General features: G+C 43.0%; 3 protein-coding genes across 6 annotated transcripts in view; 1 reads left to right on the top strand and 2 right to left on the bottom strand.

Annotated features, from left to right (window-relative positions):
* Positions 1–338, bottom strand: part of SMG6 (SMG6 nonsense mediated mRNA decay factor) — a 214,777-nt gene extending 214,439 nt beyond the window's left edge. The window contains exon 1 of the mRNA XM_081109365.1: positions 16–338. Coding sequence (XP_080965491.1) covers positions 16–103 — 88 coding nt within the window. The 5' untranslated portion in view covers positions 104–338. The remainder of the gene's footprint in view (positions 1–15) is intronic.
* SRR (serine racemase) lies at positions 285–17,483 on the top strand. Of its 4 annotated transcripts, XM_081109371.1 has the most exons (9): positions 285–404; positions 4,583–4,694; positions 11,621–11,792; positions 14,079–14,202; positions 14,384–14,487; positions 15,911–16,030; positions 16,159–16,233; positions 16,712–16,921; positions 17,227–17,483. In XM_081109371.1, the coding sequence occupies exons 2-9, from the start codon at positions 4,666–4,668 to the stop codon at positions 17,440–17,442; spliced, it is 1,050 nt and encodes a 349-aa protein (XP_080965497.1). In that variant the 5' UTR covers positions 285–404; positions 4,583–4,665; the 3' UTR covers positions 17,443–17,483. The 4 variants fall into 4 exon arrangements, with proteins under 4 accessions (XP_080965497.1, XP_080965499.1, XP_080965500.1 ...); XM_081109373.1 differs by lacking the exon at positions 4,583–4,694 and having other exon boundaries at positions 329–404; XM_081109374.1 differs by lacking the exon at positions 4,583–4,694 and having other exon boundaries at positions 347–587.
* On the bottom strand, positions 16,269–27,149 carry TSR1 (TSR1 ribosome maturation factor). Its single transcript, XM_081109367.1, has 15 exons — positions 27,029–27,149; positions 26,755–26,858; positions 26,227–26,446; positions 25,978–26,112; positions 25,216–25,640; positions 24,272–24,431; positions 23,692–23,849; positions 22,551–22,747; positions 21,749–21,911; positions 21,306–21,416; positions 20,471–20,603; positions 19,079–19,195; positions 18,272–18,412; positions 18,096–18,170; positions 16,269–17,985 (listed from the first exon to the last, which is right to left on the bottom strand). The coding sequence occupies exons 1-15, from the start codon at positions 27,123–27,125 to the stop codon at positions 17,810–17,812; spliced, it is 2,412 nt and encodes an 803-aa protein (XP_080965493.1). The 5' UTR covers positions 27,126–27,149; the 3' UTR covers positions 16,269–17,809.
* Between the last annotated feature and the right edge of the window lie 672 nt (positions 27,150–27,821).

The raw sequence follows: 27,821 nt of genomic DNA, 5'->3' as shown, positions 1-27,821 counted from the left end.
GGCGGTGCGACTCACCTCTGCTCCCGGCCTGCGGAGCCAGAGTGGCCAGGATCCCTCGCAGCTCCGACGCGGAGATCCGGACGCGCTCCAGCCCTTCCGCCATCTTCGCCGCTGCTGCAACAGCTGCAGCGACGCCGCCACCGCCGCGCGCAGCCAGGAAACCACGGCGGACGGGCGGCGCGCGCGCTCACCCACCTCCCACCTTTTCCCCCGCCCCCTCCCGTCCTCCTCCCCGAACGACGGTGGCCGCGCTGGGAGGAAAAGCGCTAAACGGACGCTCCGCCACGGAAGAGCGGAAGAGACCGAACGCGAGCCTGGGCGTGGGAGGCGGGCGCCGCGCATGCGCAGAGGTGTGGTCGGGGAAGGTGCGCTGAGGCCGGAGTCGGAGGCGCGGCCCCTGTGAGGTGAGGTGAGGCCCGGCCCACAGGCGGGCGGTGGCCGCCGTCGAGGACACTGAGGCTGGGCTGGGGCTGGGGTTGACGAGAGACACCGCAGGATCCGGCCTCCTCCCCTGCTCGCAGGCCAGGGTCTCCCCCGCAGGCCCGGACTAGTGCCCCAGGCCTCGATTTGGGAACCTTGAAAATCTTGTAAGAGTCATTATTATGTTCCCCGCTTTCTCCTCCACTCCCCAGAGATGACGAAACGGAGTCCCAGAGAACCGTAGTTCCCGGGGTGACTCAGTCGATAAGTACCAGACTGTCTTCTCCTTTACGGCAAAGTGCTTCCCCCGAGCCCGCCTCCTGACTACTTTAAAAACACAGTGTAGTTGGCTCTCGTTGGGGGAGGGATTGGGTGGCAGTAAATCAGGAGGGATTCTATACGTCGGTTTGGCGTCGGTTTGGGAATTTACTTATCATTGTGGATTCTTGGAAAAATGACTTAACGTCCCTGGATCTCAGGTTGGTTGATTGTGTTCCGTCTTTAAATTTAACCGGATCAGCCCCGGCCGGAGCGGCTCCGTTGGTTGGAGTGGCCTCTGGTGTACAGAGGGTCGTGGGTGTGATTGCCAGTCAGGGCACACACCCGGGATGAGGGTTCGATTCCCGGTCTGGGGATACGGATGTTTCTCACATCCATGCTTCTCTCCCTGTCCCTTCTTCTCTCTCTAAAATCAATAATAATAATAAACATTTAGAAAATAAAGTCAATAAAAATATATCCTCAGGTGAAGATTTAAAAAAAAATGTTTAATGTAACTAGATCAGAAAATTGGTACTTTAACTTCTTGTTCAGGTGCACCTATTCAGAACTGTGGTGAAACTCCCTCCCCCAAGGCCGCTTTCCTCCACCTGTTGCTCCTTCCCAATCCCAAACCCACAAAGAATAGTTACGAATTATTCCTTAGACCAGTGGTTCTCAGCCTTGGCTGCACAGTAGAATCAGCTGGGAATCTTTTTAAAATCCTGATTTCTGGGCCTCAGCCTCCGGAAATTCTGTTTCTTTGTTACTAATGTTGTGGCCCCACCCCATAACAAAGAAACAGAATTTCCGGAAGATGAGGCCCAGAGATCAGGATTTTAAAAAGATTCCCAGGTGATTCTAATATGCAGCCAAGGTTGAGAACCACTGCCTTAGACTGAGCCTAAAAGATTTGAACCATCTCTGACAGAACTCAGTTCCTATTATGTGACAGACACTTGCCACCAGAAGGTTAAGCAGAAGTAGAAAGTCAGTAAGTTACAGAGGGAGATTTAAAGGTCCAAAAGTAGGGGTGTGGAATACAACTTGGGCCTAAAAAAGAAGGAAATCTTATCTTTTGCAACAGCATGGATGGACCTGGAGAGCATGATGCTAAGTGAAATAAGTCAGTCAGAGAAAGATAAGTACCATGTGATTTCACTTGTATGTAGATTCTAATGAACACAAAAAACTAACAGACACAATAGAAACAGACGCAGATACAGAGAACAGACTGACAGCTGTCGGGGGAGGGAGTCATGGGGGGCTACATGAAAATGGTGAAAGAATTAAGAAAAAAACCCACCCACAAACACAAAAAAACTCATAGACACAGACAACCGCGTGGTGAATACCGAAGGGAAAGGAGGGTGGGGGTGGGGGTAGAAGAGAGTAAAAGGGGGATAAAGGGTGAGGGAAAGAGACTTGACTTGGGGTAGTGAACACAATACAATATATAGATGATATATTATAGAATTATACACCTGAAACCTATATAATTTTATTAACAAATATCACCCAATAAATTCACTAAAATAAGTAAATAAAGTAGGGGAGTGATTTGAGTGGTCAGAGCAAGTGACAATCTTTAAAACATGAAATAGGCTGAGTGGACCCATGCCAGAGGAAGTTGCAGCCTCAAACCATTACCCAGCCTCCTTACCCTTGGGCTGTGAGCACTGAAGGGGGCTGTACAGTATAGAAAAATAAATAAATGAATAAATAAATAAAATAAAAATAAAACATGAAATAGGAAGAAATAAACTAATTCATTTTCACATTGAAATTGTAGAGAACATTGCATCAGGTTTGTTTGTTTTTCAGTCTTCCATGACTGACACTTTTTGTAAGTAAGATTTTGGGTGTGTTTTTTGTTTGTTTCTTAATTCTCACCCGAGGATATTTTTTCCATTGATTTTTAGAGATAATGGAAGGGAGGAAGGATGAATGAGAGAAACATCCATATGACTCACATCAAGTGGTTGCCTCCCACACATGGGGATCAAACCTGCAACCCAGGTACATGCCCTAGACTGGGAATCGAACCCATGACCCTTTGGCTTCGGTGCACAGGCCTTCTCTCTGACCACTGAGCACACCAGCCAGGCTGCATCAGTGTTGTTTTTAAGATGGAAAAATAATCTGAAGAAAACCTACTTAACCTAGAAAAACACTGTTACCAATGCAACAGTTTCAGTAAACTACAGGTAAAATATGCCAAAAGTTAAACCAGCTTGAGAAAATTTATCAGAACTCAAGAGGGAAATATAATAGATAAAAACTATTAGAGGTAAGGACAGAAGATATAGAGAATAGATCCATAAAACTAATAATCAAATATGAGCTCCAGAAGGTGATAACAGAACTGACTGAGGAGGAACAATAATACAAGAAAATTTACTAAGTTGATGGAAAAATTTTAATTTAAGATTTAAATTTAACCCTCAGATTTAAAGGGCTCATGAAGTACCAGGTAAAAATAAGTGAAAAGACAACTGTATTTAGACCTATATCAAATTTCATGCACTGGGCCTCTAGTGTGAGTAATAAAACAACAAAGCAAATTTGGATAGTCGGGGAGAGAGAAATTCAGTTTCTAAAAGCAAATATTACACAGGTCATCATTGCTGAGTGCAAAGTATTAAAATGAGTAATGAATAATCACAAACTTAAAAATTCTAATCACTTGGAATTTTTTAAAAAACACCAATTTTGAATAACTCAGGTCAAAAAAATAAAACTAATATCATGGATTCTTTAAAAATTAAGGTTTCTGTAGGTGGAGAAAGATAAATGGTAATGGACAGGCACTTGACTTGGGGTGGTAAACATATACTACCATGTACAGAGGATGTGCTGTAGAATTGTGCACCTGAAACCTGTATTTTGTTAACAAGTGTCTCCCCAGTAAATTCAATAAAAAAGAAAAAAGTTAATGAAAATATTGCACCCAAAACCTATGGTATATTATTAAAGCAATACTCAGGGAAATTTGTAACCTGTGCTTTTATTATTAATTTTTAAAGAATAGAAATTAAAAGGAAAATAGAAGAATAAAGATAAAATCAGAAATTAATAAGGGAAAAAGAACAGTACTTGATAAAAAAATTCAAGATCTCATTCTTTAGAAATAAATTAGACATTAAAATAGACACATTTCTGGGGGGAAAAAAAAAAGAACCTCCTTTTGGAAGTCTCATAAGTAATTCAAACTTAGCTCATCAAATCACTGATTTTCTCTATAATACTTGTTCCTTCGTCAGTCTTATATCTTAATTATACCACATCTAAGTCAAAACCCTGGAGTTATCCTTGTTTCCCTCATTCCCCACCTTCAAACCAATATCAGGATATGTCTCTTCTATCTCTGTAGTGGACATCTATGGAATTCACCACCTCAACATTCTCCCCTTTTCTCTTGAAAACTCCCTCACTCTCAGAAGTATTTTCTCTTTGTTCTGTTGTTTCTTTCCTTTTTTTCTTCTCCCTTCATTTGCTCCTGTTTTCCCCACAGGTACAGAGATTTAAGGCAATCATACTATTTGGTTCACATTACCATCAAGGCCTTTCTTATCTTTTCCCCATTCCAATTACTACTCATGTTCCGACCCTCCTCACTTAGGTCATCGCTCTAATATGTTTGAAATATGTCCTTGGATATATCTATGTCTTTTAATAATATATAGTGTCTTATGTATGTATATGTGTTAAATGTACATAATTGACATCATGTTATAGAAATCATTCTGTTTCTTTTTCATGTTTCTGTGAATACTTCTGATGCATAATATTGTCTTAAATGCCCTCACACCCTTGGCCACTGGTCCTGGGCCAAGATGGGCCAATCAGAGTCCTTACCCAGAATTTTTTTTAACTGAAACTGAGAAAGAAAATTCCTCTCCAGTGTGGAAACCATAAAATGTAAAGCACAGGAGCTGTCGGCAGCCACGCGTCCTGCCATGTGGAACTGGTGTGCGACAAAAAAGAATGAAGCTAACATGCAGAAAGCAGCAGAGGTGAGAAACAGAGAGTCCTAGAAAATCTCAAATCCCTGGTTTTAATTGTTCCTAAAGGTCCATATCCCTGCCCGTCCCATATTTTAACTCTTTCTTCCATTCCATGAGCCAGTAAATCTCATCACCTCCATCTTGTGTCCAGTTCAAATTGCGGTTCTATTACTTGCAGCCTATTTATAACTAATTATAATCTTCAAAATGTAACTGTTTTTCTGCTTTTTTCAATTGTGGTAAAATACATATAACATAAACGATATCATCATAGCGATTTTAAATATACAGTCTAGTAGTGGTGAGTACTTTCACATTGTTGTACAACCAATCTCCAGAATAATTTTCATCTTGCAAAATTGAAAATATACTCATTAAACAGCTTCCCTTCCCTTTCCCCCAGCCTCCGGCAACCACCATTCTACTTCCTATGAATTTATCTGCTCTAAGTATCTCACATAAGTGTAATTATAAGTATTTGTCTTTTTGTCTGGCTTATTTCACTTAGCATAATATCCCCAAGATACATTCATATTATAATATGAATAGTAATCCATTCCATTGGTATAGATCAGATTTTGTTTATTGGTCTGTCAGTCGATACTTGGGTTGCTTCTATTTTTGGCTATTATGAATAATGTTGCTATAAATAATAATAGTAATAATAATAATAATAATAATGCGATGAACACGTGTACAAATATGTATTTGAGACTCTCTTTCAGTTCTTTTGGGTATATATCCAGAAGTAGAATTGCTAGATCATATGGTGATTCTATGTTTAATTTTTTGACATACTGCTGTTTTCCATAGTAGCTGCACCAGTTTACATTTCCACCAACAGTGCACAAGAGCTCCAGTTTCTCCACATCCCTACCAACACTTGTTATGTGTGTGTGTTGAATAATAGTCATTCTAGCCCTAGCTGGTTTGGCTCTGGATAGAGCGTCGGCCTGCGGACTGAAGGGTCCCGGGTTCAATTCCTGTCAAGGGCCCATGCCCAGGTTGCGGCTGGATCCCCAGTAGAGGGTGTGCAGGAGGCAGCCCAATGGTTCTCTCTCATCATTGATGTTTCTATCTCTCTTTCCCTCACCCTTTCTCTGTGAAATAAATAAAAAATATATTAAAAAATAATAATAGTCATTCTAATATATGTAAGATGGTATCTCCTTGTTTGATTTGCATTTCCCTAATAATTAGTAATGTTGAGCATCTTTTCATATGCTTGTTACAAGTCCATTTGTATATCTTCTTTGGAAACATGTCTGCTCAAATCCTTCACCCATTTTTTTAATCAGGTTTGTTTTTCCAAAATGTGATTTTTTTAAAAAATAATCGAGTGATTATTTTTTTCTGCCTCCACTTTCACCATCCAAGTCCCTGTTGTCTTTCATGTGGAAAACTCTAATGCTATTTAACTGAATCCCCTGATTCCACTCTTTTCTCTTTTTTTTCATTCACCATAATGTAGTGATTTTCTGAAAATATTAATTCTAGCATGTCACTTACCTGTTCAAAATTTTCCAATGGCATTCCATTGCTCTTGAGTAACATATCCATGAATCATGGTTCCTAATGATCTAGACCCAGCCAACTTCACTCTCATCTCTTACACTACTCGTTGATCACTATTTTCACATACATTGGCCTCCTTTTAGTTCCTAGAATATGCCAACCTCCCTCCCTCCTTAAAGTCTTCACACATGTTATTCCCTCTACTTGAAACACTTTTTTCCCTACCCTGCCCATTCATCTTACAGGTCACCTTAAAATTTCACTTCTCCATAGAGAACCTTACCTGATATAAATAAGGCCTAACATTATAGTATCCTATCATAATACACTTCCCTAAATATCACCTATTACTATTTGTAAATAAATATCTATTTTGGGATTGCTTATTGCGCATTTCTCCACGAGATTGTAAGTTTTATGAGAGCAGAGACAAGTCTATTTTTCTAACACGACATCTCCAGACCAAACAGTACCTGACACATAGAAGGTGCTCACTATTTCATAACTGAATGAATAACTGAATGAATAAATGAATGAATACCACAGATATGAAGAATACCTAGATATATTAATATGTACAACTTCATATTAATTTTGTATGATTTTGCAAATAATACATTACTGGAATAAATTCAGGAGGAGTTGGAAAATCTACATTAAAAGAATAATTATGGCCAAGACCGGTTTGGCTCAGTGGATAGAGCGTCGGCCTGCGGACTGAAGGGTCGCAGGTTTGATTCCGGTCAGGGGCATGTGCCTGGGTTGCGGGCATATCCCCAGTGGGAGATGTGCAGGAGGCAGCTGATCGATGTTTCTCTCTCATCAATGTTTCTAGCTCTCTATCCCTCTCCCTTCCTCTCTGTAAAAAATCAATAAAATATATTTAAAAAAAAAAAAAAAGAATAATTATGAAGTCACTGAGAAAGTTACCGTAGGGATATTTATAAGGTAAAGACAAATTATCTTTATTTGCAGATAGCGTGATTATTTGGAGAATGAACTAGAAAACTATTAGCTCTAACAAGATACTCTAGTCTAGTCCTAACTAGTTTGGGTCAGTGGATAGAGCGCCGGCCTGGGGACTGAAAGATCCCAGGTTTGATTCTGGTCAAGGGCACATGCCCAGGTTGCGGGCTTGATCCCCAGTTATAGGGCATGCAGGAGGCAGCCAATCAGTGATTCTCTCTCATCATTGATGTTTCTATCTCTCTCTCTTTCTTCCTCTCTGAAATCAATAAAATAAAAATATATATTTTTAAAAAGATACTCTAGTAAAGTGTCCTATTACATTTTCATATACATTATCAGTAAGTAATTTAAAAATCTAAGGAAATACCTTATCTCAAAAAATGTACTTAGACATAAATTTAATCATATCTGTATTGGAGGACACAAATAAACTATAAAAACTTTACTGAGAAACCTAAAACGAAAACACTTTACTAAATTGAAAGACACAGATGTTTATGGATAGGAGGACTTTATTCTTAAATGACATACGCCCCCAATTCATTGTTCATTTTACAGTGTGGTATTTCTGACAACCTTGATAAAGGATTTCTAAAGTCTCTTTGAAAGAATTATTTGTGAGAAAAGCTAATAAATTTTAGAGTAATCAGGGAAGAACATAATACAATGAACAACTGGAAAATGAATTGACAGTCTCATAAATGGAACAAAATATGAAGTTCAGAAAAGCCCTAAGCACTAATAGAAATTTAATTTTGATAAACATAACATTTCAGAAGAAAAAGATGATTCAGCCAGTAAATTGGTGTGTTAAAGACTCATGAAAGAATAAGTGGCCAATAAATATACAGAAAAAGTGTTCAATCACTGTTTAAAAAAAAGTAAATTCAAACTACTAGATATTTCATTAAATGAACAGATAAAATGATATATCAAAGGTGAAGAAAAATGGACATTCCTTAGAAACTGCTGTGAGAGTATAAAATGGTATAATCTACAACCCTTTTGGAGATGAATTTGGCAAGCGGTATAAAATGTCTTAGAAGTGTACATGCCTTTTGATGCAAATACCAGTTGGTGGAATCTACTCAAAGCATGTATGGAGATACAACAAAGATCTTGTAACAAGGCTATTATTCATTACATCATTATTTATTACTAAAGGCCCGGTGCACGAAATGCGTGCACAGGTGCAGTTCCTAGGCCTGGCTGGCAATCAAAGCATGAGCGTCTGGTGTGGAAGGGCAGGTCCCAGCTGACCTCTGGGCCCTGGGCAGCACCTGGGCTCTTTGGCCCCCCGCACACCCTCCTCCGCCTGAGTCCCAGCACCCGAGTCCCCATGTGGAGATGCAGTGGGCACGGCCAGACACTGCAGGCCAGGGCGCAGCGTGGGACTCTGGGCCACCCAGTGGTGCTGCACGGAAGCCGGGCGGGCAGCATGCTCTCTCCCAGCTTGTCTCACAGACTGGCTCCTGCACGAACCCACAAGCCTGACCAGCCCCTGTGGTCCCAGGACTGCCGCTCAGCACACCTGGAAAAAGAGGCCATGCAGGTGCAGGGTGGGCTCCTTGGGGTGCCCAGCACCTGCGTGTGGGGCTTCCCCGGCGCGAGCCCTGGCATCCTGGGGAAGGGTAGCTGGGGGAGTGAGAGCGATCTCGGCAGACACCCTGCATTCTCACTGCACCTCTGTCCCCAGGTAGCCCCCACCCTCCCGCCCGGGCACCACGGGAGATTGGTCTTGCCACCCACCCCCAGTTCCACATATCAGTCCCCCACCCTCAGCACCTGGGAGCCAGGCGGTGGCCCACCCCCTGCCACAGCTGCTGGTCTCTGTCTGCAGGACAATCAGCGGGGTAGATTGGGCCTGGCTTGTCCCCTCCTTGGCCTGGTGTCGCCCGGTCACCTGCTCCACCATCCCACCACAGTCCCACTCTCATCAGGGCCCATCGGGGCCTGCAGCACCTCCACTGCTGCCTGCTGCCAGTGCCACGTCACCGACGCCCACCATGTTCCGCACCGCCCCCTGGTCGTCAGCACACGTCATAGCAAGCAGTCAAACTCATGGTCAAGGGGACAGTTTGCATATTAGGCTTTTATTATATAGGACTAAAGGCCCGGTGCACGAAAATTGTGCATGGGGGCGGGGGGAGGGAGTCCCTGAGCCCTGCCTGCACCCTTTCCAATTCAGGACCCCTTGGGGAATGTCCGACCTCCTCTCGCAATCTGGGACCGCTGGCTCCTAACCACTTGCCTGCCTGCCTGCTTGATCACCCCTAACAACCTCTGCCTGCCTGCCTGATTGCCCCAACTGCTCACCTACCAGCTTGATTGCCCCTAACTGCTCCACTGCTGGCCTGATTGCCCCTAACTGCCTCTACCTTGCTCTGCACCCGGGACCCAGGATTCCCTCCTCCGGCCAGTCACAGGCACCTGGGACCCGGGCTTCCCTCCCTTTGGCCGGCTGCAGACACCCAGGACCCGAGCCAGCTTCGCTTGGGTTGGCTGCAGCTGCAGGGGACCATGGGCAGGTGGCTTCACCCGGGCCGCAGCCACAGGTGCCTGGGACTGCGGAGCATGTGGCTTGTCCCTCTCTCGGGCCACAGCCTAGCTGGTCCCCATTCCTCTCTCATGAGCTCATTTGTGCCTGCTGGTCCCCATTCCTCTCTCCCTAGTGTTGAGCGTCTGAGCCGTTATGGCATGACAGCATGAGGGCGTGATGACCATTTGCATATTAGCTCTTTATTATATAGGCTAGTCCCCCCCCCCCCATCTAAATGTTCAACAATAGAGTTATGTAAAACTCTGGTATTTTTGTAAAAAGGGATACTATTAAGCCATTTTAAAAGTTGCATAAATAGACGTATTGATAAACAAAGATTCATAGATTATTCATAATATTGTTTGAAAAAAAGCAAGTTACCAAACCTGCTAAAGTTTTGTCTGTATATATATGTGAGCCTAGAGAGATAAGCACCAGGCCTTAGCTAGCATTTGTCTTTGGGGAGGAAGCAGATTAAATTTGTTTTTTTATTGAACATGCATTGTTTTTGTTTGTTAATAAGAAAAAATAAAACTTTTTTAAATGCTATAAAAGTAGTGAAAAATTGAAGCATAATGCAGTATTGAAAATTATAATTATGAAAACTTTGAAGAAACTGAGCCAAATGGAGGAGCAAACAGAATGTTATCTTTGTCCTGATTTTAACTCTCATATAATGTATGTATATTGAAGAAAAGGAAACATAGAAAATGAGCATAATTTATTAAGATAGTAGGATTGTAGGCAATTTTTTTCATTGTTAAATAATTTTTAAAAATAAAAATTTATAGCAGAATTTGAATGTAGCTCATTACAATGATGAAAATGTAGAGCCCAGTCAAGAGATGGATGGTATGGGTAAGGGGTGAACTTTAAGCCTTCCATAATCATCATCAGTTACTTCCTATAAAGCTTCATCAGAAAAAAACACACTTATACTTACTAAGAAAGTGCAAATGTAACTTTCTTCGAGACAAGTTCCCTTCTATACAAAGATTCTGGAGCCCTGGTAATGGAGACAGTTCCCCCATTAACACCACAGGCCCAGGCCTATTTTACTATAAAGCATTTTCTTTTTATTTATTTTTTTGGTTAATCCTCACCTAAGGATATTTCTTCCATTGCCTTTACAGAGAGAGTTGGAAGGAAGGAGGGGGGAGAAAGGGAGGGAGGGATAGAGAAAGAGAGAGAAACATCAGTGTGAGAAAGACACATCGATTGGTTGCCTTCCACACACAAGCCCCCGAGCGGGTACAGGAATGAACCTGCAACCCAGGTCTGTACCCTTGACCTGGAATCCAACCCCCAACCCTTCAGTGTGTAGGCTGGCTCTCTAAAAACTTAGCAACACCAGCCAGGGCTTTTTATTTATTTTTAATCCTCACCCAAGGATATGTTTTTTATTGATTTTCAAGAGAAAGGCAGGGAATGAGAGAGAAACATCAATGTGATGTTGCCTTTCCTGGCCAGGGATTTGAACCCATAACCTAGGTATGTGCCAACAGGGAATTAAACCTGCATCCTTTGTGTGTGTGTGTGTGTGTGTGTGTGTGTGTGTGTGTGTGTGTAACATTCCAACCTAGCCACACCAGATGGGCTCTTTTTATTTTTTAAATATATATATTTTAGAGCAGCTTAAGGTTCATAGCAAAATTGATCCAAAGGCAGGAGTTTTCCATAAAACCCCTGCCCCCCCACCCATATGCATAGCCTCCCCCATTATCAACATCGCTCACAAGAAAGGTATATTGGTTACAATTGAACCTACATTACCTCTTTATCCCCCAAAGTCCATAGTTTACATTGTAGTTCACTCTTGTATATTTAATAGGTCTGTATTTTGCATTTTCAAAATCTTTTCATTGAACATGTTGACTTTTGCTTTTACCCCTTTTTTATTCCTGGATTTCAGAACAATGTGTGCTCAGTACTGCATCTCCTTTGCTGATGTTGAAAAAGCTCATATCAACATTCGAGATTTTATCCACCTCACACCAGTGCTAACAAGCTCCATTTTGAATCAAGTAACAGGGCGCAATCTTTACTTCAAATGTGAACTCTTCCAGAAAACTGGATCTTTTAAGGTAACAATCCCTTTTAATAGTGTGGCATGTATCTTTTCAATCCCTTTTCACATATTAAATTTATTAGATTCTCCTGACTACTCAGTGAGGTAGATAGAATTAATATCTTCTTATAGCTGAAGAAAGGGTTGTAGTTTTCCTTTGATCAAGTTCAGGTTACTTAGCATCAGGTGTTGACAAGCCACTTTTTTACTGTCCAAACTAGGATATGAGAATGAAAGAGGAAACTTCTAATGATTAAATGGAGACAATAGGCATCACCCTGAACAGTTGCAAGGCAAAATGGGCGAGTGGGATCACTATATCCAAGTTTAAGCACTCACTTTGTGTCAGCTTGCTATTGATACCTCATTATGATTATAAAAGATCTAAACCTAGCTAAATCCTCATATCTTTTTTTTTTAATTCTCACCAGAGGATATCTTTCCATTCATTTTTATTTTTTTAAATATATTTTATTGATTTTTTACAGAGAGGAAGGGAGTGGGATAGTGTTAGAAACATCCATGAGAGAGAAACATCCATCAGCTGCCTCCTGCACACCCCCTACTGGGGATGTGCCAGCAACCAAGGTACATGCCCTTGACCGAAATCGAACCTGGGACTCTCCAGTCCACAGGCCGACGCTCTAGCCACTGAGCCAAACTGGTCAGGGCTCCATTGATTTTTAGAGAGAGTGGAAAGGAGCGGGAGAGACAGAGAGCAACATCGTTGTGAGAGACACACTGATTGGTTGCCTTCTGCAGGTGCCCTGACCTGGGCTGGGGTCAAGCCTGCAACTGAGGTACATGCCCTCGATTGGTATCAAACCCGGGACCCTTCAGTCTGCGGGTCGATGCTCTATCCCTGAGCCAAACCAGCTAGGGCCTCATAAAATCTTTTTCTACAAAGTATGTCAGTGCCTTTTCTATCCAAAAATATAGACTTGTGTGTGTTGATTCATTACCATACTTTTCTGACCATTAGTTGAGCTTTAAGATCCTTCAGGTAAAAATCTGAAAGCTGCATTTAGTGCAGTACCTGATAGGGGTCAGTACCTGTTAAGTGATAGCTTTAAGATTTCAAGAATCTACCTTTTCTCCCACCATTAACTGAGAGCTTTTATACTAAAACAAAAAATTCTCACCCTAGCCGGTTTGGCTCAGTGGATAGAGTGTCAGCCCATGGACTGAAGGGTCCCAGGTTTGATTCTGGTCAAGGGCACATGCCCAGATTGCAGGCTCATTCGGTCCCCAGTAGGGGGTGTGCAGGAGGAAGCTTATCAATGATTCTCTCTCATCATTGATGTTTCTCTCTCCTCCCTTCCTCTGAAGTAAATACAAATATATATTTTTTAAAAGTTCTTTTTCCCTTTGCTTCTGCCAAGGCCTTGCCCTATATCCAACTTGCAGGAGAGGCAGGCTGGTCAACAAATAGGTTGATGAGAAATGTCTTAAGAGAGATATATACGAAGTGCCATGAAAGAAGAGAGAATGAAGTTACTCATTTTGCCTGGGAGATCAAGGAAGTTGAGTCAGATGAGTTTGATCCAAATTTTATAGGATGTGTACTTTTATCCAGATCAGGGAGTGGGGGAAGGAACGACAGGTAGAGATATGGCATGCTCAGAGGTACAGGGGTGTGAGCTAACCTGGTAGGATGGCTACAACAATGATACAGGCGGATTTGTATTTGAAAGGCTGTAACTTATAATCTGTACTTTTTTTTTTTTCTCACTAAAAAAGGCATTCAGCCCTAGCCAGTTTTGCTCAGTTAATAAAGCATCAACCTGTGGACCTAAGGGTCCCAGGTTTGATTCCTGTCAAAGGCACATGCCTCAGTTGCAGGCCCTTCCCCAGCCCGTGCCCCGGTTGGGGCTCGTGCAGGAGACAACCAATCAATGTTTTCCTCTCACATCGATGTTTCTGTCTTTCCCTCTCTCTTCCACTCTCTCTAAAAATCAATGGGAAAATATCAAGTGACGATTTAAAAATAAAATAAAAAGGGAAGTCGAAGAAAAAAATAACACTTGTCTTTAAAAGATCACTTTCATAATCTAGTGGAAATATTAGATGAGAATGATCCTTGAAGCAGGATCACTTGAGGTTGGATAACACACAGGTTGAAAAATGAGGCTTACCAAGGTAGTAGCAAAGAAGACACACAAGATATTTAGGAGGTAGAATAGATAAGACTTAGTGATGGACTGGATGTGAGTAACAGGAAGAAAAAAATCTAGTAAAGCTCCTTGGTGTGTGTGTTTTCTTAAGAAACTTTAATCAAATACGAATTCACTCTCTTTTCAAGGTTCGTGGTGCCCTTAATGCCATCAGAGGTTTGATCCCTATCCCTTCTGAAAAGCCCAGAGCTGTTGTGACTTACAGCAGTGGAAATCACGGCCAGGCTCTCGCCTATGCTGCCCAACTGGAAGGTATTTACCGATTTCTCCGGGTCCTGGGTAGGATGTTAGAGTAGAGAAGTATCCTTACTTTCAGTGAAGTGGGTGATAGCTGTGGGAATTTCTCTAAGTCCCTATCTGATTACTAGCAACTGAACAGAAATTTCTACCCTAAACTTTCCCGATTTGTACTAACTGTGTTTCTCCATCTCAGGAATTCCTGCTTATATTGTGGTACCCCAAACAGCTCCCAACTGTAAAAAACTGGCAATACAAGCCTATGGAGCCTCTATAGTCTACAGTGAACAGAGCGACGAGGTGAGGAAGGGAGCAATGTTCAGTAACATCTTACCAGTTTTCACTGTCAAATGAAATTTCTCTTCCTACATTTTTGGGTACTTCTTCTCAGGCTCCTGTCTTCCTTTTTTGCTCTTTTAAAGATTTTATTTTTTAAAGAAAGGGAAAGGGAAAGAAACATGGATCAGCTGCCTCCTGCATGCCCCCCACCCAGGGGTTGAACCTGACCTGGAATTGAACCAGCAACCTTCTGGTGCACAGGACAGTGCCCAACCCACTGAGCCACCCAGGCCAGGGCTCCTGTTTCTTTTATATATGCCTTACCTTTTCTTTACCTACACTGATATTAGTCTCATAGTTTGAAATATCACCCATCTATATGCCAACTCCAGGCCTGAACTTTGCCCTTAACCCAGATTTGTATATCCAACAGCTACTCAGTGTCCCTACTTGGATGTCTTAATAGGCATTTCAAACTTGCTGTCTAAAACCAAATGATCTCATTCCCCCCTTTATTGCTCCTCTTCCAGTCTTCCTCATCTCAGTAAATGGCAAACTAGTTGCTGAAAACAAATGTTGAAGTCATCTTGGTAACTTTTGCACTCCACATCCAAATTTTAGACCTACTATCAAAATATTTCCATAATTCACCTACTTCTAGCAGCCTCTACCATTACTACTGATTCAAACCAACATCAGTTCTCAGGTAAATGCAGCAGCCGCCTAACTGGTGTCTCTGCTTCCACCCTTGTCCAACTAGTCTGTTTTCAGAGCAACCAGCTATCCTTAGTAAGCTAGAACTTCTCTTGTCAGCTCAAAATCCTCCAGTGTTTTCCCATCTCATACACAGTGGGAAGCAAAGTTCTTCAATCATCTAAGGCCTACGACTGGCCCATTCCTATCACTCTGACCTCATCTCCCAGTTATCCACCCCCAAACACTTCACGCCAACCGCACTTAGCAGTTTCTCAGAAAGGCCAAGAGCTTTGCAGTCTTTGCACTTGGAATTACTTTCCCTGGAATATTCTGGGTTCACATCTATTAAAGTATCACTTTATCAGCGGCCCTTTGTGAGTACCCTGTATAAATTTTCTCCATAGCATGTAGACATACTATAGATTTACTTAGATTCTGCCCCTCCCCAACATATCCTATATAATAGAGCTAATATGCTAAGTAGACCAGACGGCAGAATGACCAGTGGACAGGGCCATGAGGCAGCCTGGGCTGCAATGGGCCAAATCCCTTGCATGAATTTCGTGCATCGGGCCTCTAGTTAGAACATAACTCCCTGGAGCACAGGGACTGTTTTGTTCAGTTATATTCCCAGTGCCCAGAGTCTCAAAAAAGTAGATGGCCAATAAAGTGTTAAATGCTTGAATCTAATTTGTTGAAAACACTACTAAATACAGATCAAGTATGCTAAAATAATGTACTCTTTCAGTCCAGAGAAAATATTACCAAAAGAATTATAGAAGAAACAGAAGGCATCATGGTACATCCCAATCAAGAACCTGCAGTGATGGCTGGGCAAGGGACAATTGCCATGGAAGTGCTGAACCAGGTAAAAGCCTAGTCAGTTCTTGCTGAACTACTGGTAAATCTGATGTTTGTAGAATCAACTATTTAATGTGTACATATAAAACTGGTATTTAATAGGGCTACTTATACTTTATATTCTTTTCACTAAAGGTTCCTTTGGTAGATGCACTGGTGGTACCTGTAGGAGGAGGAGGAATGATTGCTGGAATAGCAATTACAGTTAAGGTAAGGAAACAACTTCTGGAAGACTCCCCACTTTAGGCATAGAGGATTTTATTTCACATCATAGTACATTGTGGTACTTGCTCAACATTCCCCCTAAACTGCCGTTCTCATTTCTTAGCAAATGAGATGAAAGGCCCTTCTCTGCCTCACCACCCTTTCCTTAATTTATGACTTTACAGCACAAAAGCAATTACAGTGAGTGGCACCCTATCAGTCCTTTCCCTGAATTCCATCTCACCAACCTACTATCCAAGTCAGGGGCTACTGTTTTCTCAAGTTACCAATAGAACCAGATGTGATCTAGGCAACTGAAGGCCAGTATTAGGCATACAATTTAAAGTGCTTTAAGGTCATATTTTCATTACACCTATCAGAGAATGCTCTTACTTGGTCAGAAACGTGTTACCTGTACTGCCTATTTTACTGCAGGCATGCAGGCAGTGGCTAGTGGTAAGGTGTCTACTATTCCTCTTCCCAGGCTTTGAGACCTACTGTGAAGGTATATGCTGCTGAACCCTTGAATGCAGATGACTGCTACAAGTCCAAACTGAAAGGGGAACTGACCCCCAATCCCTGTCCTCCAGAAACCATAGCAGATGGTGTCAAATCCAGCATTGGCCTAAACACCTGGCCTGTTATAAGGGACCTTGTGGATGATGTCTTCACTGTCACAGAAGATGAAATTAAGGTGAGGCTCCAACAGGGAAAAAAACCAAAGAACGGAGCAACTTTTTAAGCAAAAGATACTTCTCTTGCAGGTAGCAACTCATCCACTGGGGATCTGACTTGGTGACTCATGACGTGGGAGGGTGCTCTAGATATTGGGACAACCCTCATCAGAAACAGAGTTAGAATGAATGAAAAAAAAAAAAAAGACTAGCTCTTCATTGGAAAGCATATGTATATATAACATTTAGCTTTTAAGTGTAAAGGCCCACCAACTAGGCTTTCCTTATCCCGTTTCACTAATTCTTACTCCCTCTCTACCAACAGTATGCAACCCAGCTGGTATGGGAGAGGATGAAACTGCTTATTGAACCTACAGCTGCTGTTGGAGTGGCTGCTGTTCTGTCTCAGCATTTTCAAACCATTTCCCCGGAAGTAAAGAACATCTGTATTGTGCTCAGTGGTGGAAATGTAGATTTAACTTCCATAACTTGGATGAAGCAGGCTGAAAGGCCAGCCCCTTATCAATCTGTTTCTGTTTAATTTATGCATAAGGAAGAAATGTGATTCAGTTTTTCTAGACACTTGGAAGTTTTGTTTCTTAGTCAATGTTAACTTCCCACTTCTTACCTACTTAAACAGCTTTCAACATTCTAATGGAGGGTAGATATATCGATAAGATTTAAGGTGGGTTTTTTTGTTTGTTTGTTTGTTTTTTATAAAGTAGCAATAGAAAAAACATCCACTTAACTGAGACACCTTGTCAAGGCCAAGAAAAATCTTTTGCAAAAAGGGACAGCAGGCTTGCAGGCTAAAATAGGTAACACAAACTCTGCCCAATCACAACCTGTAGGTTCCCATCCCTAGGGTGCTAAGCTAGTAGCAAGGAGACAGAATCCCACTGTATCCATTACTTCATGTCCATTTCTGGCACTGTTGAAATCTCACTTTTCACCCAAGGTACTGGTTCTGGTACATATGGATCATAAGTCCATTTGGGGAAAACTCGTTTATAGAGGTTCATCAGTACTGTGTCCTGAGATTTTAGCTTCCCATCAAAACTGCACTTCATATGGCCATGAGTACCTAGAAAGAAAACACAGCAAGTTGGTGAGATTAAAATAAAATTTTAGCACAGGTTTCTGCCCTAATAGCCACTGAGTAGCACTGAGGTTCCAAACACCACCTTCTCTTACCTAAAGGCTCCTTGATATGTCCCCTGCGGCCCCACTTTGTTCTCAGTTCCACCGGTTTAAACCACAGCACGTCCTCTTAGAATGAAACACACAGAAGACCAAGATACATTTACCTGCAAAATGTACACCCAACCTTCACCCCATAAAGGCAATCAGATCCCACCCGTCACACCTACCTCTGCTGAAGAACATGTAACGTACTACTGCCATCTTAGTAAAAATTTTGAAAGGATGACCACTCAGAACAACTCTCTTGATGACCATCCTGTCTGGATCCACTGACAAGAGATGGCCGGTAGCAACGAGGCTGTGCATTCCTAAGGGGCAAAAGCAGAGCAGCAAGAGTCTTTAGGCCAAAGCATTTATTGCTCCAGTCCATTTAAAGACCTATGCAAGATATTCTTAGAGAAACCTTAAAATAGGGATGTACTATGCTGCCTCCTAGATCCATGGCAAAGATCACTAAGTGATATTCCTGCTGACCCTGTCCCCAGAACCTATCCTGAATATAACACTTTGAGCAGCTTCTACCAATTAGCTCCAGTTTGCAAGCGAGATCACACCCCATCCCGGCTGGTGTGGCTCAGTGGGTGAACATCGATCCATGAACCAAGAGGTCACTGGTTCGATTGCCAGTCAGGGCACATGCCCGGGTTGCAGGCTCAATCCCCAGTATGGGGTGTGTGAGAGGCAGCCGATCGATGATGTTTCTCTCTCATCGATGTTTCTCTCTATTCCTCTCCCTTCCTCTCTTAAAGAAAAAAATCACTAAAAATGTATTTAAAAAAAAAAAGAAGAAGAAAGGATCAAACCCCATTTGTCGCCTGCCCCTGCCTTAGACCCACTGTGAGGCTGAGATTGGGATATTCTGAAAACTATCATCCCCTTCTCTATACCATTTGGCTCCCAAATCTAAATACAGAAAACCATGTTAAGTCTATTAGAGACCTGTAGGTCTGTTTACCTCTGTGAACTCAACTTACCATTGCTATTCTGTTTGAAAAGCAGCACAGATGCAGGAGGAAAAGTGATTGGGGCATACACTGTCACCACCAGGGCCATGTCAGCAGTCAAGAACCTCTGAAATTTATGTTTATCCGCTGCCATAATAAAGGTTAAAAAATCAAAATCAAAAACATTTTGAGGGACCACAGGTAATCCAGAGGCCTGTGAAAAGCTGTATCACTGCAACTCTTACACCCAAGATAGCTTGTGTTTCTCTTCCCAACTAGTTCTCAAAATATTTTCCTGCCTCCATACACCTCAAAGGTACAACCCGACCCTATCACAGTGATTTTTCAGAGGCAGAATTTGAGCCTAGACTACATTTGGGGTTTGAAAAAGTTCTCCAGTGATTCTAATACATATCACCCCTGCCTACCTCATTTGGGAATCAGTACTTTATAGAGAATATGTCCACTAAATCAACAGTTCTTAGTCTTGAGTGAGAATTGGCAAACATTTTCTATAAAGGGCCAGATAGTAAATATTTTAGGCTTTATGACCATGGAGTCTCTGTTCTAATTACTCAACTGTCACTGGAGTACAAAAATAGCCAAGACAATATATTTTTTAAAAAAGCAAAACTGTATTCCAACAAAACTTTATAAACAGTAGGACAGACGTGGCCCAAGGGCTGTATTTTACTGACCTCAGATCTTGGGGACTATCTGGAATTTCTGTTTTTACCTTCAATGAAACCCTCCTCCTTTTTCAATACTGAAGTATAGGGAAGGAAAATATTTTAAGGAAAAGAAAAGTTAATCCCCCATTTAGACAGCATTGGTGGAGAGAACAGAAATTATCCAGAGCTCCCATTAGTACCGCCTTCATCATCTTCCTCTGGCCATTGCTGAGCTGAGTGTGTAAGTCCTGTTCAAAAGCCCCCAAGTTAGTACAAAACTGCCCACTCCTAATTTGTAGCACAATAATTTTTGCCACAAAAGTGTCACCACTCTCCAAACTCCCATCCAGTCTCAACATCTCAGAAGCCACACATCTCTTGCTTAATCTATCTGGGGATGACCCACTAGCCTTCACCCATACTGCCAATGGCATATCAGATGTCAAGGGTTCCACACTTTGATACATCATTTTTATAAAGCAGCCGCCTCTGACTCAAAATCTACCCTGGAACAAATACTCATGGCAGAGAAACCTCAGCACCACACAGAGGTAGCATCACTGGGATGCTTCAGACAGGTTCAGACATTTTGAATAAACACATCATTGGCTTCTAAACCAGAGTACTGAACATGCCTCTAACCCAGAGACCTAGAATTTGAAACTGTGTGCTCTGTACTACCTCACCTAAAGTTACAGTCTCCCAAGAGACAACAGGATAGACAAGAACCCAGAAGTTCCCCACTGCTTACCTGCAGTGTGCTGAGAGAATAAAGGTGAGGCTCGGAAGCGCCTGAACCCACAGTGGAAGATCAGCTCCTCTTTAGCTTTCACAGGTTCAGTGTGGCCAGGATGCCGGCTTACCACCATATTCAGCACTGACATCTAGAGACCAAGTGAGAAAAACAGAACTTCATATCTAGAACAGCTTAACCTGAAAGAAGGCAAACCAAACTAACAGGTTCAGATTCACACCTGATGTGGTACAGATGATGAGACACAGATTCACCTTTTACCTTCACAGCAACTGGCATTTATACCGAACACAGGCTGGTTTTCAGAGCTGTCATGTACCCAATTGTACTAGTTGACATTCCGGTGTCTAATGTGCAAGAGCTCAACATCTGCCACATGCTCAGTGACTTCAAGCTACTCACTCACCACACACCTCAAAATCACACTCATGAAGCCCCCTTTCTTCCTCAACACTTACTCACACTGACCAAAGGCCAGAGCTCTCACATACACTCCAACCTCCATGACTACTGCCTCCAAGAGAAAAGATCCACACCTTGGCATCCACACCCTTTATTTTTAAGGCTGCCAACCCTTGGTTAAAATCTGATCTGACAAGTATACTTATCTCAGAGAAGTCTCAGACCACACAGGTTGCATCACTGAGATGCTCAGACAGGTTCAGACATGTAGGGTTAAACCATCATTGACTTCTCTATCACCCCGGTTTAATCCTCAAGGCCTATTTTTTGCATCCCAATGAGCAAAATGTCAGCCACAAATAAAATGTTAGACTGTCAGATAAAACTGGTCAGAAAGTTTCATAACTCCCATTTCCCACAAGACACTAACCTTCTGTTCATGAGGCAGCAAAGAAAACGTGGCCAAGGGTGCCCCGCGCTTGAAATACTCAACCACAGAGACGGGTACTTCAGAGACATGAAGGGTGACGTACCAGCCAACCTGCCAGATAAAGCAGAAACAGCCACACAGTTACCCTTAAGGCCGCAATAATGATGAAACATCTCTCCAAATATGTTAAAAAGTCTCATAAGGCCAACACCTGCCCTTCATAATTGCCTTTCACAGATGACTCAACTATCCAGATTAAACTTTTCCAGTTAACATATCTGATACCTCCCTTCTCCCAATATCAATCGTATCGATGACTCAGTGACTCCTCTAATTCAGCTACTGGCAGCACAAAACTAAGGTACTCTTGCCAAGAGGAGTAAAGGAGGGGGCAGCTTGGCAAACAAAACAAATTGTAGGGATGAAGGAAGGCAGGCAGATACCTCAGCTCCTTCAACGTCTTTTTCCTTGATTTCTTTAAAGATGCGTTTCCTGGTATTGGTAAAGTTCTGAAACTGAAAGATCCGAGCATAATCTTGAGGAAGATTTTCCTTAGGATCCCATGGAGATGTCCGGAAGCTCTTGAGGCCTCTGTATTTCTGAAATCTAGAATATAGGAGATTTTAAATATATTAGTAGTCTAATTTATATGGTGCTACCCTTTCACTTAAGTCAATAATAGACTAAGGTTCTAACTTAAAAGAACTCTTATCACTATTTCTTCAAGATAACCTAATAGCCCAAATCAAGAGCACACTCCGAAACAGTGAACACGTATTTCAGAACCAAACCCAAGTTTCTCACTGACAAAGGACGAAGTATGTACAGTGGCTCCCTGGTGCCTATCAGGGAGGGCTCCTTAACCTGAGGAACACGGTCCTAATAAAAGCCTAACTTCTCTAACGTCCAACAAGCTCCCTGAGTTGTCAGACTAATCCCGTGCTTTTAATCTTTTGGTTCTACCCAAATTCCCCCACATCTCCAAACATTCAATTGAGTATTAGTTCACATAGGAAGATGGCTAATTAATCTTATTAAAGTACTGTTAACGTTATTAGTCTACACCACAGTCTCTAGAACTTGGTAATGTATTCATTTCCTGTATGTGTCTTATCTTCCCACATATAACATTAGCCCTTCAGGAGCAGGACAATGTTTTTCTTCTTTTGTGTCACACTGACACCTCTGAGCCACATAAATTTAAAATAAAAAATGTATTGATTGATTTTGGAGTGGTTGACTAACCGAACTCTAGCAGCCACATCACGGGGCGTATCTACTTCGTCTGGAAACATCTCTTCCAGTCTTTCTTGTTTGTATTTTTCTAGCATTTTTTCCTCAGCCTCTTCATCCACTTTCTCATCATACAGATCATCACGCATAGACTCCCCAATAGTCATAGTTTCACATTCCTCCTCTTCTTCCTCTTCACTACTCTCATCCTGTGGAATAAAGGATTGCAGTTTCAGAAGAAACCCACACCTATCTCTACCCTAAAAGCCATTAAGCTAAGAATAATAGTAATTAGACACCTAGTCCAAACTGTATTAATTCTGAGAGACTCAGTTATAAAACAAGTCTCATTCCTGGCAACCACAGTCATTCTTAAAAAACTGACCACAGGCCCTGGGTGGGTAGCTCAGTTGGTTAGAGCACTGTCCTGATGCATACACCAAGGTTGTGGGTTTGATCCCAGTTAGGGCACATACAAGAATCAACCAATGAATGCATAAATAAGTGGAACAACAGCCCTGGCCAGTTTGCTCAGTGATTAGACTGTGGGCCTGCAGATTGAAGAGTCACAGGCTCAATTCCTGGTCAAGGGCACATACCAGCTTTGCAGGTTCCATCTCAGTCCCCACTCAGGATGAAACAATGATGTGTCTCTCTCGTGTCCATGTCCTTCTATCTCTCTCTCTTCCTCTCCCCCTCCTTCCCTTCCTCCCACTATATCTGACAAATCAATGGAAAAAATGTCCTCAGGCCCTGGCTGGTTTTGCTCAGTGGATGGAGCATCAGGCCTGAAGGGTCCCAGGTTCAATTCCAGTCGAGGGCACATGCGGGCTTAATCCCCAGTGGGGGGAATGCAGGAGGCGGCTGATCGGTGATTCTCTCTCATCACTGATGTCTCTACCTCTCTCTCCCTCTCCCTCTCCCTGCCTCTCTGGAAAAAAAAAATAAAAAAGTCCTCAGGTGAGGATTAAAAAATAACAATAATTGGAACAACAAATTGATGTTTTTCTCTCCCTCTTTCTAAAAAAAAAAAAAAAAAATCAATAAAAATTAAAACAACAACAACTGACAACACATATCTTAAGGTCAGGGTTGCACTTTGCCTTGCAGTTGGGGCTGTATATAGAAGTGGCCTAAGGGACTATTTTCTTACCTGAGATTCCTCTTCCATAAAATCCTCATGTTCTATATCATCATATTCATCATCTTCCCCATCACTTTCGCCATCCTCATCCAAAATCCATTCAGCTTGGTAGCTGGATGTTCCTTTAGGAACCTTCTTTACCACCTTGGAACTTTCCTTCAAAAAGTCTGTAAAAGCCCAAATGAGTTAAGTAAATTATATACCTCCTCTCCCCTATTACTTTGGGTATTCTCACCTAGGAAAGACCAGATGTTGCTGCCAACACCAAAAACTCTAGCAGACACAATAAGCAAAACAGACTACTACTTCCAAATTTAATCCCACTGCCTCAAAACTAGCAACATTTAACTAAATAAACCTTACAACGAATCCCAAGTTGTTTTCATTAGAAAATAGTAACAAGTGAGAAATGAGGCAAAGCTGTGTCCAATGTTTGCTTAAGCAAACAGAAAGCATTTGGGGGACTAGAAGAGACAAACCTCTAAATAAATCCTCATCCCACTCTACCTTATAGGTCTTGACTGTGAGCAGCTAGACAAAATCCATAATTCCAGGCCAGATGAATTACAAACAAGCTGCCATTACCAACCATTTGCCTCACTCAGTTCCTCCTCAGTGGGCCAGGTTTGCTCCCCCTCCATTGGATCAGGTATAACCTCTGTTTGCAAAGATTCTTGTCTATCAGGGTCTGCCTTCATTAGGACCTTAAGGTCTTCCTCCATGTCAGTTACAGCATCTGTAGCACAAATCTAAAAACAAAAAACAGGTAATGGTCAGTCAAATATTAACGAAAAATCTAGTAAATCTAATATAGTAACCAGAAAGATGAAAAAATAACATAGTCCTCACGTAGAAGATGAATGAAATAAATTGAAAGAGAAAGCCAAAATGTGTCAAGTGTTTTCAAATGGTTCTGTTTCCTAGCATTTTAAGCCTATACCTCTGCTTGACTGTAGTCTTTTCAATATCTGGCCCCACTATCTTTTTGTTACATACTTTATTCCCAAGCAAGCTGATTTCTTCAGAGTTCAAAGAAATCCTTTGATCCACCATTATGCTAGGTTCATGTTGTCTCTATATTCTAGGATATTCTTTCATCTCTCTAAAACTTGTAAATCACATTCACCCTACTCAACACCTAGCTGATGTCTGATATCTCTGTGAAGCTTATTAGTCTATTTCCTCAACTCCCACCGCAGGTCTGTACCTCAACCACACTTCCCCAATCTTTATTTCACAGGTGTTTGCCATTTGTTTTTCCTGGCCTAATTGTCTGAGGAAAGAGACTACATCTTGTGTCTCCTATAAACCCAGAGCCAACTGCTGTGTAAGGCACCTGCAGAGTGCTGGATAAATATATAACATACCAACATATTTGTAATTGACTAGTGCCTTACTTCTAACTAGCAGTCACCCCCAGGGACTAGGGTAGTTGTCTGGGCATGCAGACTACCTTCTCTGAAGTTAGTTTCCATCCTACACCAGCTTACACATGAAGCAACAATACATACTCTTTAAGAACATCAATCTTACCTCCATCGCCATGCCTGAGTCCTTTTGGGATTTGATCACTCTAGGGTTTAAAGGAAAAGGATCCATAGGGGCATCTATCTGTTTCATCTGGAAGTCACCATGTCCAATGATATGCAACAAACTATTTACATTCAGAGTCTGTCCACGAACATAGCCTGAAATTTTCAAGGTCCCCACCAGGTTATTCTCTTCATTAGGCACAAAGTCAGCATCATGAGCAAAAAGATAGGCCCGCCGATCTCGAAAGGCAAGATGCCGCTGCTTCCGGTTAGCCAACTGGCGGAGCAGCATCCCTGCCTCCTGTTGCGTGTCTAACAAAAGGAGCTTGTCATCAGGAAAGCGCTTCTCCACTACTTTACTTAGCTTCTTTCTGGCATCTACTTGTTTCTTCGGTGGGAGGCCAGAAATCCCCTGGACAGCTAGTGCTAGGAGCAAAAGAGAAAAGGGCTTCATGACTTCTTGCTTCACTACATGAAAATTCCCCAAGCAAGTTCACAAAAAAGCTAACCGTTGTGAGCACAGAGATCACTGGGAAACCCAACACTCAGCTACCTTAAAGAAATTACAGAGTAAAACCAAACTTTATACTCTTCTTCCTCTGGGCAAAGGGCAGTCCAGAAATAAAAAGGCACCTTATACAAAATATTGAATGTAAACTGTAATTGTAAAAGAAATTTTTAAGGCACATCGATGCAAGTTATAGGTGCACACTAAGGGCTAATTCACTTCCTTCATGGCCTCCAGTATTTCCAAATCACTTACTATAGGTGGGAAGGCCCTGGGCAAAGAGGCAGGAAAGGCAGTAATCCCCAGTGCTGTCCCAGCCTTCTAGTGGGTCGAGGAGGAACAGGATGCTATCAGCCACTTTAGCCAAGTCGAGCACAGTGTGCAGATCTCCTGGAGACAGAAGACAAAGTCAGTAGGAAGAGGTGGTTGGCATCAGCACATAATACTAAAAAAATATTATCACTACTCATACATACACAGTGATAGAAAATATTGTATACTCACCTGGCCTTGCAGATGTGAAAAACCACCGATGTTTCAAGCCGGGGCATAGCAGCATAAAGCTGTGGGTGCTTCCCCATTCATTCAAGTGTACTGTTCCAGTGTCCCTATCCTGAAGCAGCCGAAAGGCCTCTGGCAGGGAAATCCTGTCGTGCAGGGGCAGCACCAGTACCTGATGAGGAGGGCCATCTTTACTGCCCAGCTGCCTCTTCTCTGCCAGAACCTGCAAATAGAAAGGACCAGAGAATATCTCAGTGTGTCAGCACTCCCTTCCATTATTGCCTTTCCAACATAGGGATGCCCTAACCCGCTTCATTTCTCTTGTAAAAAGCCACGTGTTTATCCTGGGGGGTGGGCAGGAGCTTAGACCAAAGCAAAGGATGCTCTAGCATGAATCTAGACCTGCACAACTAACATGTGCTCCAGGGTTATTCACCGTCTCCGGCCTGCCCAGGGTCACATTTCTGGTTGGAGGCATTGTCCGCCTAGCAACTGTGAAGCCACACCATCCCCAATCCCTACTCCTCTCACCGCCTCTTTCTTCTGCTTCCGAAGCTGGCTGGCGCGATGCCTCTGGTCTACTCTGCTGAGCTCCTTTCTCACCTTCTTGCTTAGGCTTTTCAGTGCTAGACGGCCTGGAGGGAGATCATAAAGGGGACCAGAATAAGGTCAAGAAAGGGGACCTCTTCTCGCCCACCTTAGAGCATTTACGCTGGGTCCAGGCCGGAGGTAGGAGCTGAGACTGGGCAAGGCGAGTAGCAGTTACATCGACTAAGCCCTTCTCCCTCCAACCCTACATTCTCACCCTTGCCGTCGCGCTGCGCGGATCCCCGACCCCGGTGCCGTCCGCCTTTATGAGCTTTATTCTGTTGCTTGAGCGGACCTGAGCGGTGGGCGGCCATGCTGCCACTCACGTGGACCAAGTCAGCTCTACTTCCGGCCCGGAACGAGTACTTCCGGTCCCTCCCTTAGGGGCGTGTCCTCCCAGGGGCGGGGCGGGGTGCTCCTCGTCCTCTCGCGAGGGTCCTTGCCGCCGCTCCCGCGCCTTCACAAAACCACTTGGTAAACTTTTCCCACGCGGCTGTCGGCCTGTGGGGGCTTTCAAACGCCGGATGTAGACGCTAAGTTTGCGCTGTTACTTCCAGAGGGCTGTTGTGCTCTCCGTATATTCAGTTTTGCTCTAACAAGTTGCATCACTGAGGACGATGTTGACTGGCAGCTTCTCCATCCGTGTGGAAGAGGGCAGAGCCCCTCCGCTCTCCCAGCTTTTCACACGCCGCTCCTCACTTTGCAGCAGCCTGTGCGCTGTGTCACTTTGAGCAACGTTTCACGACCCTCATTTCCCTTGTGGTGCTGCTGAAGGCAAGCAAATAGCGTGGAACGCGCTTCTCTAACTTTCACGGTCTCCGCACAGTCCCCGCGGGTCCCGGTTACCCCAACCCGCGCCCCCACCTCCCACAGAGCTGCAACAAGTGCCGCACTGGGCGCGACGACCCCTGCGACGCCGGGTCGGCCTCTTTTAGCTCCTGTCTCCTGCACTCCCACGCTACCCACAAGCTTTGCAAGGGAGGGCAGGGGGAGTAGAGCAGCGGTGGAGT

This window comes from Myotis nattereri (assembly GCF_964212035.1).
Source record: "Myotis nattereri genome assembly, chromosome: 16".
NCBI lineage: Eukaryota > Metazoa > Chordata > Mammalia > Chiroptera > Vespertilionidae > Myotis > Myotis nattereri.
The sequence above is the reverse complement of the archived record's forward strand: the minus strand, read 5'-3'. Positions and strand labels throughout refer to the sequence as shown.

What these genes read in the sequence shown, in the direction of transcription:
- SRR (XM_081109371.1), top strand. Translation starts at nt 4,666, where the DNA reads ATGAAGCTAACATGCAGAAAGCAGCAGAG. An exon ending in ACAGTGAACAGAGCGACGAG is followed by an intron (nt 14,488 to 15,910) that starts GTGAGGAAGGGA and finishes GTACTCTTTCAG; the next exon opens with TCCAGAGAAAATATTACCAA. An exon ending in GAATAGCAATTACAGTTAAG is followed by an intron (nt 16,234 to 16,711) that starts GTAAGGAAACAA and finishes TCCTCTTCCCAG; the next exon opens with GCTTTGAGACCTACTGTGAA.
- TSR1 (XM_081109367.1), bottom strand. Translation starts at nt 27,125, where the DNA reads ATGGCCGCCCACCGCTCAGGTCCGCTCAAGCAACAGAATAAAGCTCAT. An exon ending in AAGACGTTGAAGGAGCTGAG is followed by an intron (nt 21,417 to 21,748) that starts GTATCTGCCTGC and finishes TTTATCTGGCAG; the next exon opens with GTTGGCTGGTACGTCACCCT. An exon ending in ACATATCAAGGAGCCTTTAG is followed by an intron (nt 17,986 to 18,095) that starts GTAAGAGAAGGT and finishes TTTTCTTTCTAG; the next exon opens with GTACTCATGGCCATATGAAG.